The 10,437-nt window shown below is 44.6% G+C and overlaps 2 protein-coding genes across 8 annotated transcripts in view; both read right to left on the bottom strand.

Moving 5' to 3' along the window:
• LOC100559028 (zinc finger protein 239-like) overlaps nt 1-10,437 on the bottom strand; it is a 169,422-nt gene that overhangs the window by 131,357 nt on the left and 27,628 nt on the right. The window lies entirely within an intron of this gene.
• LOC100566973 (zinc finger protein 850-like) overlaps nt 1-10,437 on the bottom strand; it is an 84,659-nt gene that overhangs the window by 46,609 nt on the left and 27,613 nt on the right. For 2 of the 7 annotated variants that reach the window (XM_062966463.1, XM_062966464.1), the window contains one exon: nt 2,366-2,471. The exons of 2 other annotated variants lie outside the window; for them this stretch is intronic. Coding sequence is in view for 2 of the 5 variants with exons in the window: in XM_016998430.2 (XP_016853919.2) it covers nt 206-2,186 (1,981 nt within the window). In the remaining 3 variants the exon portion in view is untranslated. Of the gene's footprint in view, nt 1-17; nt 2,319-2,365; nt 2,472-10,437 lie in introns of those variants that run through there. 3 more of the 7 variants (XR_010001475.1, XM_016998430.2, XM_062966465.1) reach the window with 3 other exon arrangements.

Genomic DNA, 10,437 nt, shown 5'->3' with positions numbered 1-10,437 from the left:
GAGAACAAGGTGGCGGCCTTCCTCTGTACTTTTATTCTCTCATTTTTTGCCTGCCTATGGAGGGATGGGACCCTTGTCTGGGGGATTTTTTAAGTAGAACAGGAAATTGAAAGGCAGGTCTCTTCCTCTAACCGTGTGTGGATCCTTTGATGGGAATGCAGTTTTCCACTCTGAATGAAGCTCTTTCCACATTCCATGCATTGATACGGCTTCTCCCCTGTGTGGGTCCTTTGATGGCAACGCAGACCTCCACTGTGCCTGAAGCTCTTTCCACATTCGATGCATTGATACGGTTTCTCCCCTGTGTGGAGCCTTTGGTGGGAACGCAGACCTCCACTTTGCCTGAAGCTCTTTCCACAGTCTATGCATTGATATGGCTTCTCCCCTGTGTGGAGCCTTTGATGCAAGCACAGAAAGTCCTTTCGACTGAAACTCTTTCCACATTCCGTGCATTGATACGGCTTCTCCCCTGTGTGGGTTCTTTGATGGGAACGCAAATTTCCAACCCGACTGAAGTTCTCTCCACATTCCATGCATGTATATGGCTTCTCCCCTGTGTGGGTCCTTTGATGGGAACGCAGTTTTCCACTCTGACTGAAGCTCTTTCCACATTCGATGCATTGATACGGCTTTTCCCCAGTGTGGGTCCTTTGATGGCAACGCAGACCTGCACTGTGCCTGAAGCTCTTTCCACATTCGATGCATTGATAAGGCTTCTCCCCTGTGTGGGTCCTTTGATGGGAACGCAGACCTCCACTGTGCCTGAAGCTCTTTCCACATTCGATGCATTGATACGGCTTCTCCCCTGTGTGGGTCCTTTGGTGGGAACGCAGATTTCCCCTCTGATTGAAGCTCTTTCCACATTCCATGCATTGATACAGCTTCTCCCCTGTGTGCATCCTTTGATGGGAACGCAGAGCTCCACTTTGGCTGAAGCTCTTTCCACATTCTATGCATGTATATGGCTTCTCCCCTGTGTGGATCCTCAGATGGGAACTCAGCTTTCCACTTTGGCTGAAGCTCTTTTCACATTGCATGCATTGATATGGCTTCTCCCCTGTGTGGGTTCTTTGATGGAAGCACAGATTGTCCCTTCGACTGAAGCTCTTTCCACATTCCGTGCATTGATACGGCTTCTCCCCTGTGTGGCTCCTTTGATGAGAATGCAGAGCTCCACTGTTACTGAAACTCTTTCCACATTCCATGCATTGATACGGCTTCTCCCCTGTGTGGGTCCTTTGATGGTAATACAGACCTCCACTATGACTGAAGCTCTTTCCACATTCGATGCATTGATATGGCTTCTCCCCTGTGTGGGTCCTTAGGTGTGAACGCAGATTTTCACTCTGGCTGAAGCTCTTTCCACATTCCATGCACTTATGTGGCTTCTCTCCAGTGTGGACCCTTTGGTGGGAATGCAGCACTCCGCTCTGAATGAAGCTCTTTCCACATTCCATGCAATGATACGGCTTCTCCCCTGTGTGGGTTCTTTGATGGGAACGCAGAGTGTCACTCTGACCGAAGCTCTTTCCACATTCCATGCAATGATACGGCTTCTCCCCTGTGTGGGTTCTTTGATGGGAATGCAGAGTGTTACTGTGACCGAAGCTCTTTCCACATTCCATGCATTGATACGGCTTCTGCCCTGTGTGGGTTCTTTGATGGGAGAGCAGAATGTCCCTTCGACTGAAACACTTTCCACATTCCGTGCATTGATACGGCTTCTCCCCTGTGTGGGTTTTTTGATGGGAACGCAGAGTGTCACTCCGACTGAAATTCTCTCCACATTCCATGCATGTATATGGCTTCTCCCCTGTGTGGGTTCTTTGATGGGAATGCAGATTTCCGATCCGACTGAAGCTCTTTCCACATTCCATGCATGTATATGGCTTCTCCCCTGTGTGGGTCCTTTGATGGAAATGCAGATAGTTACTCCGACTGAAGCTCTTTCCACATTCCGTGCATTGATACGGCTTCTCCCCTGTGTGGGTCCTTTGATGGGAACGAAGGTCTCCACTCCGAGTGAAGCTCTTTCCACATTCCATGCATGTGTATGGCTTCTCTCCTGTGTGAGTTTGTTGATGTGTAGTAAGAGAACTTCTCCACATGAAACATTTCCCACAGTCCATACACTTATGTAGCTTCTCCTCTATATGTGATGTGGAACGGGGATGAAGGTTTTCCATTGTTTTAGATTTATGATTCTGATATTATGCCAGAGGTTCACAGATATGAACTCCTGAGCAGCACAGGATTTCCTCTTCTCGGTCTTTGTATTTCCGTAGCCTTCTGATCTCGTCTCCAAACCCCTCTTTTAACAGCACTTTCCTTCAAGTATGTTGCTTGAAATATGTCTTTCTCTTACTTATTCCTTATTCTTGCCAGTGCAGTGACCCTTCATTTCAGTCCTATGGCATTCTTAGGGCAAAGCTCTCAAAGGTTGTTCTTCTCAAGGTGTGTTTAGAGGTTACCTGCCAGACAAATGAGAGGAAAACCAGACTTATTAATCTTTCCCTTCCTCTCTCAATATTCAAGATGGCCTCTCTCTCCATATTTCTTATCCCAAAATCCAAGATGGCTGCCTTTCCCTAATATCCAAGATGGCTGACTTATTGATGTCTCCCAATATCTGAGATGGTTGCCCTCTCCATGGATCCTTCATTCTCCCAATATCCAAGATGGCTGACTACTTAGTGAATCCTAACAACAGGCTTCTCAATGAATTTTTACTAATATCCTACTTGGCCGACTTACTAATGTATCCCTCCTGCCAATATCTAAGATGGCCAACTTCTTAATCAGAACCTCAGAAGCACAGCTACCAAAAAAGGATCCATCAACTTTGGAAACAAAAGTTCCCTTACTCAAAGATAACAGAAACCCCACTGGCTGATGAACAAAGATTCATCATCAGAAACAAAGTGTTCAGTGAAGTTGAACTCAAAGAAATTCAGAAAATCTGCATAGTAAATGATGATCAGGCCACAGTACAGACAGTAGCTGAGACTCCAGTAACACTTGGAATGGTGGAGCTGACTGAACCAAAACAAATATGGAGCTTTTGCCAGAATTTGAAGAACCAACACTTGAAACATTTGGTGAATTTCCAGGAATGTTGACAGCAAGACAACAAGAGCTCAATGATAAAATCATGGCCCATGCTGCAGCAAATGCAGTAAGAATGCATCTCCCAACTTTAAAAACAGTGCCCAAGAGACTCCTGAAGATCTCATGAAAAGTGTGAACACAGTACTATTTACTGTCCAAATAAAATCCATTGAACAAACAAACCAGTTTGCCTACAGTACAGCAGTGATAGTAACAGAAGAGCTTGGCTTCCTACAGCCACGCAGCCCCACAGAAAATTGACTGGAAAACCAAAATGGAAGATCAGATTGGAGTTGAAAATCAAAAATCTATGATCAGATGCAAGTAACCTGAAAAATATGAAGAAGAAACTGATCAGAAAGTACTGGCTGAACACCAGAAAAACTGAAGAAGCTTTGGAAATCGTGAAAGAACAAATTACAGCAACAGCCAGAAAAACTGAAAAATATGAAGCCAGAATCATCCAGTACAGACAAAATCAACTGTTTCAATCAGAGTCTGAACCAAAAACAGACACAGTAATCATAAAGCCTGAGAAAACTGCAACAACTAAGTTTTGGAAAGAACTTTGGGGAAATAATAAGAACTACAACAAAAACGCTGGGTGGATAAAGGAGTTTGAAGGAAAATTCTCACAGAACAAAATGGAACAGATGGAAATAACAACTGAAATGATCAGCAAACGAGTGCAAAAAGTCAAGAACTGCATATTGCCTGGTAGTGATCAATTGCATAGATTTTGGCTCAAATACCTGATTACTCTACATGGAAACACGGCCCAACAATTCAATGAGATGCTGCAAAAAGGAAGTATCAGTGAATGGCTAACAACTGGGAGAACATATCTGATACAAAAGGATTCCGCAAAAGGAGCAACACCAGGAAACTACAGGCCAATAACGTGTCTAAACTACTGACTGGCGTCATAGCTGACAGAATTCAAGACTATCTTGAAGAAAAAAACATCTTGCCAGCTGAACAGAAAGGCAACAAACAGAAAAGCAGGGGCACAAAAGACCAGTTATTGATTGACAAAATGTTTCTGGAGAACTGCAAAAGTCGAAAAACTAATCTTCACATGACATGGATTGACTTCAAAAAGGCCTTTGACTCACTCCCACACAGCTGGTTCATCAAATGCCTGGACGCCATCGGGATTTGTAAAAACGTTGGCACTTTTGTTGAAAATATGATAGAGCACGGGAAAACTGGACTATTTGTTGGAAATGAAAGCTACGGACTTGCTAACATCAGAAGAGGAATTTTCCAGGGAGACTCATTATCCCCATTGCTTTTCATTATTGCCATGATACCTCTGTCTTACAAAAACAAACCTCGACTATCAAATCTTTCAAAATTTCACATCTGATGTACATGGATGACCTGAAGCTGTATGGAAAAACTGAAACTGAAATCCAGTCTCTAACTAATACTGTCCAAATATTTAGCACTGATATCAGCATGGAGTTTGGTTTGGACAAATGTTCAACAGTGGCATTGAAGAAGGAAAAAAATCATTGGGCCATTAGATATACTGCTGGTATCATAAACAGGATGAAGGCGGAACTGGACAATTTGGAAAGAAAAACAAGAAAACTCATAACCATTCATCATTCACTTCATCCTCGCAGTGATGTTGACCGGCTATATCTGCCTAGAAGATCTGGTGGCAGAGGACTCTTACATGTAAAACAAGCAGTCAAAGAAGAAGAACATGCCCTGGCAGAATATGTAAAGGAAAGCGAAAAACCTTTGATTGAGGTCAAAAGTCAGAAACTTCTCAAAGCACAGCAGATAAAGAATCAGTACAAGAAGACGCCACTACAAACTAGAGCTGACAGCTGGCACAATAAAGCATTGCATGGACAGTTCCTTGACAAAATTGAAGAAAAAGTGGACAAGGAGAAGTCCAGGCGATGGCTCACGAATGGGACACTAAAGAAGGAGACAGAAGGCCTGATCCTTGCAGCCCAGGAGCAAGCCATCAGGACAAAGGCAAATCAGGCCAAAATCGAAAAATCAGCTGATGATCGAAAATGCAGACTGTGCAAGGAAACCAATGAAACCATTGATCATATCTTCAGCTGCTGTAAGAAAATCGCACAGACAGACTACAAACAGAAGCACAACTATGTGGCCCAAATGATCCATTGGAACTTATGTCACAAGTACCACCTCTTATCAGTAAAGAACTGGTGGGATCACAAACCTGCAAAGGTAATGGAAAATGAGCACACAAAGATACTGTGGGATTTCCGAATCCAGACTGACAAAGTTTTGGAACACAACACACCAGACCTCAGTTGTGGAAAAGAAAAAAGTTTGGATTATTGATGTTGCCATACCAGGACCTCAAGATCGAACTGCAAAGGCTTGGGCATAAACCAGCACAGGTGTTCCCAGTGGTAATTGGTGCACTGGCCGTACCAAAAGATCTCAGCCGGCATTTGGGAACAATAAACATTGACAAAATTCAGCACTTTCTGAAAGTGCTGTAGTGTGGGGGCTTGCCTGAGTTCCCTGGGGAGTGCGTTCCAGATATGGGGGCCACCACCGAGAAGGCCCCCCCCCCCCGTCTCCACCAACTGTACTTGACACGGATGTGGGATCGAGAAGGCCTCCCCAGCAGGTCTTAGAGCCTGCGCCATTTCACAGGGGAAGATGCAATCACGAAGATCGGCTGGATCTAAATCGTATAGGGCTTTGCAGGTAATAACCTGTACATTGAATTGGAAAGGTAAACTTATCAGCAACCAGTGGAGCTGCTTCAATAAGGGCGTGGTGTGCTCCCTATAGCTAGCCCCAGTTAGTAACCTGGCTGACAATCTCTGCACCAATTGCAATTTCCAAACTGTCTTCAAAGGCTGCTCCACGTAGAGTGCACTGCAGTAATCCATCCTGGATGTAACTAAAGCATCGACCAAGTCACATTTTTCAACACTGATTCCAGGAAGACCCCTAGACGGCGGACTTGTGTCCTCGGGGGGAATGTAGCCCCTTTAAGCACAGGTTGCCACCCTACTCCCTGGTCGAAGGAACCCATCAAAAAGGGGCTGACAGTTGTGCCCTTCATTCCACCAATATTTAAGATGGCCAGCTTATTAATGCATTAATGTATCCCTCTCCCAATACCCAAGATGGCCGCCCTGTCCATATCCTTCATTCTTCCGATATCCAAGATGGCCACTTACTCATGTGTCCTTCATTCAAACAATATCCAAGATGGCCGACTTATGCTCTTCCTATCACAATATCCAAGATGACTGCCCTCTCAAGGTATCCTTCATTCAACCAGTATTCAAGATGGCCGACTACTTGATGAATCGCTATCTCAATATCCAAGATGGGCACCCTCTCAATGTATCCTTCATTCTGCTAATATTCAAGAGGGCTGATTACTTAATAAATCTCTATCTCAATGTCCAAATGGCCGACCTATCCATGTATCCTTCCTCCCAATATCCAAGATGGCCCACTTCTTAACGTACCCCTCTCCCATTATCCAAGATGGTTGCCCTTTTCTAATATTCAAGGTGGCCTTCTTAATTTACTCCTCTCGATATCCAAGATGGCAGACTTCTTAACGTATCCCTCCCTCTTCCAGTATCCAATATCCCATCCCACACTGAAAGACAGCCAGATCTAGCAGCGTCCTTGGAGCCAGCCATTTTCCAAGAAGGCACAAGAGGAGTCAGGAGGCAAAATGCATCGCAGGTTGAGCCATTGGTGCTGGAAGTGGGTATTACAGATAATGTAAGATTATAAATATAACATATAATAATTACTGTGGTATAATAACACAGAACAATATAATCTCTAAAAACATTCTGAAAACAGGGGAATTCCAGACAGGAAACAACCAGGGTCAGCTAACACCTCCCAGAAAAGGATTCCCCCAGGGAGGAAGCAGCCAGGCTTTGAAGCTAGTAAAGTAAAGGTAAAGGTTTCCCCTGACGTTAAGTCCAGTCGTGTCTGACTCTGGGGGTTGGTGCTCATCTCCATTTCTAAGCCGAAGAGCCAGCGTTGTCCGTAGGCACCTCCAAGGTCATGGGGTGATGCTTGTTTTTCTTACCTCATTTTTATATAGTAACTAGCTGTGCCCGGCCACGCGTGGCTGTGACGAAGGCTGGTGGTATGGGAATTAAAGTATTGAAGAATTGGTGGTAGTTAAGGTAAAGGGTAAAGGTTTTCTCCGGACATTAAGTCCAGCCGTGTCTGACTCTGGGGGTTGGTGCTCATCTCCATTTCTAAGCCGAAGAGCCGGCGTTGTTCATGTGGTATGACTGCATGGAACACCATTACCTTCCCGCCGGAGCGGCATTGATCTACTCACATTGGCATGTTTTCGAACTGCTAGGTTGGCAGAAGCTGGAGCAACAGCGGGCGCTCACTCCGCTCCCGGGATTTGAACCTGGGACCTTTCGGTCTGCAAGTTCAGCAGCTCAGTGCTTTAACACACTTCGCCACCGGGGCTCCTGGCTTTGAAGCTAGAAGAAGGCTATTAAATTCTAATCAAGTTGACTAATTGCAGCATTCAATCTTGCCTCCAGCTGACAAAAGTTCTTTCTTTCTCCCATGCTGGACATTATTCCACAGGTATATAAACCACACTTGCCTGGCTGCTTCCTACCTAGGGAAATCCGTTGAAAATGAACAAAAACTGGCTCCCAGCATTAAAAAAACTCTAATACAGTAAATAAAGAACAACACTCTGAAAATATGGCAATACACTCACCATAGTGGGAGTTCAAGTTTACCCTACAGCCAGAGACCACACTGAACCCCAGCATTACTGCATCTAGACCACACTTGCCCAACATAATAATAATAATAATCATCATCATCATCATCATCATCTTTATTGTATTCCGCCCTATCTCCCTGAGGGGATTCCAACATAAAATGGCAAACATTCAATGCCTCCATAAACAAACAAATACTGAACATAAAAATCCCAGAGAAACCCCACATTTAAAAATAACATTAAAACCTCACATCAATTTAAAGTCTAACATCAATAAATTAAGCTACGTGTAGTCAAACAAAATTATATAAAAATTATATAAAAATCCAAACAAGCATCCACATTAGTTTACAACAGCCAACTTGAGTTCACAGTGTGGGTCAAATGCTGACCATTGGGCTGGCGTGGACTAGGAAGGTCCAAATACAATACAGTTCTCATCCAGGGCCCGGTAGGGATCTCTCTTTTTCTAATCCTCTTCCTCTCCATATGCTACTGAGCATAAATAGGTCTTCAGTTGTTTTTTGAAGGAGAGGAGGGAGGGGCCCAGTTTTATTTCTTTAGGGAGGGAGTTCCAGATGGAGTTTGTAGGCATTAACCAGGCATGATGTGGGTTGCAGTTCACACACAACTTTATGCATACTGTATATACATACAAGCATATTTCAGAACCACTGGCAATTATCTTCGAGAGTTCTTGGAGAACGGGAGAAGTCCCAGCAGATTGGAGGAGGGCGAATGTGGTCCCTATCTTCAAGAAGGGAAAAAAGAACGACCCAAGCAATTACCGTCCGGTCAGCCTCACATCAATACCAGGCAAGATTCTGGAAAAGATCATTAAGGAAGTGGTCTGCAAACACTTAGAAACAAATGCAGTCATTGCTAATAGTCAACACGGATTTACCAAAAACAAGTCATGCCAGACTAATCTGATCTCTTTTTTCGATAGAGTTACGAGTTGGGTCGATACAGGGAATGCCGTGGATGTAGCCTACCTGGATTTCAGTAAGGCCTTTGACAAAGTCCCCCACGACCTTCTGGCAAACAAACTAGTAAAATGTGGGCTAGACAAAACTACGGTTAGGTGGATCTGTAATTGGCTAAGCGAACGAACCCAAAGGGTGCTCACCAATGCGTCGTCTTCATCATGGAAAGAAGTGACAAGTGGAGTGCCGCAGGGCTCCGTCCTGGGCCCGGTTCTGTTCAACATCTTTATTAACGACTTAGACGAAGGGTTAGAAGGCACGATCATCAAGTTTGCAGACGACACAAAACTGGGAGGGAGAGCCAACACTCCAGAAGACAGGAGCAGAATTCAAAACGATCTTGACAGAGTAGAGAGATGATTGGCCGAAACTAACAAAATGAAGTTCAACAGGGACAAATGCAAGAGACTCCACTTCGGCAGAAAAAATGGAAATCAAAGATACAGAATGGGGGACGCCTGGCTTGACAGCAGTGTGTGCGAAAAAGACCTTGGAGTCCTCGTGGACAACAAGTTAAACATGAGCCTACAATGTGATGCGGCAGCTAAAAAAGCCAATGGGATTCTGGCCTGCATCAATAGGGGAATAGCGTCTAGATCCAGGGAAGTTATGCTCCCCATGCTCTATTCTGCCTTGGTCAGACCACACCTGGAATACTGTGTCCAATTTTGGGCACCGCAGATGAAGGGAGATGTTGACAAGCTGGAAAGCGTCCAGAGGAGGGCGACTAAAATGATTAAGGGTCTGGAGAACAAGCCCTATGAGGAGCGGCTTAAAGAGCTGGGCATGTTTAGCCTGCAGAAGAGAAGGCTGAGAGGAGACATGATAGCCATGTACAAATATGTGAAGGGAAGTCATAGGGAAGAGGGAGCAAGCTTATTTTCTGCTGCCCTGCAGACTAGGACACGGAACAATGGCTTCAAACTACAGGAAAGGAGATTCCACCTGAACATCAGGAAGAACTTCCTCACTGTGAGGGCTGTTCGACAGTGGAACTCTCTCCCCGGGGCTGTGGTGGAGGCTCCTTCTTTGGAGGCTTTTAAGCAGAGGCTGGATGGCCATCTGGCGGGGGTGCTTTGAATGCAATTTCCTGCTTCTTAGCAGGGGGTTGGACTAGATGGCCCATGTGGTCTCTTCCAACTCTACTATTCTATGATTCTATGATTCTATATAACATATATTAAAAACCACCACTTCCTCATTACTTTTTTTTTCAAAAGCAGCAGACTACGCCACAGCAATGCATCCGCCATGCATAGCTAATTACTATTGTATTACTATAGTATAATTACAATAATATTATATTACTACATAATTTTGCAATCAAATTTTAATTATTATATATAATAATATATTAATATAATATAATACAATATAATGTAGAGTTCTGAATATCCGAGATAAAGGGGCAAGCCCAATCTCGGATAACGGAACTCCTCGGATTGCTGGGAGGCCCTATTATCCCTCCCGGCAATCCGGTTTAAGGAAGCGCCTTGCGATCGCAGCTAAGCAGCAGCAATGGCGAGGTGCTTGCCTGGGCCGAGGGACGTCCCTTGGTGAGCCCTCGCCCCTCGGGAAGCGCCTCGCCATCGCTGCTAG

This window comes from Anolis carolinensis, unplaced genomic scaffold (assembly GCF_035594765.1).
Source record: "Anolis carolinensis isolate JA03-04 unplaced genomic scaffold, rAnoCar3.1.pri scaffold_21, whole genome shotgun sequence".
Lineage (NCBI taxonomy): Eukaryota > Metazoa > Chordata > Lepidosauria > Squamata > Dactyloidae > Anolis > Anolis carolinensis.
The sequence above is the reverse complement of the archived record's forward strand: the minus strand, read 5'-3'. Positions and strand labels throughout refer to the sequence as shown.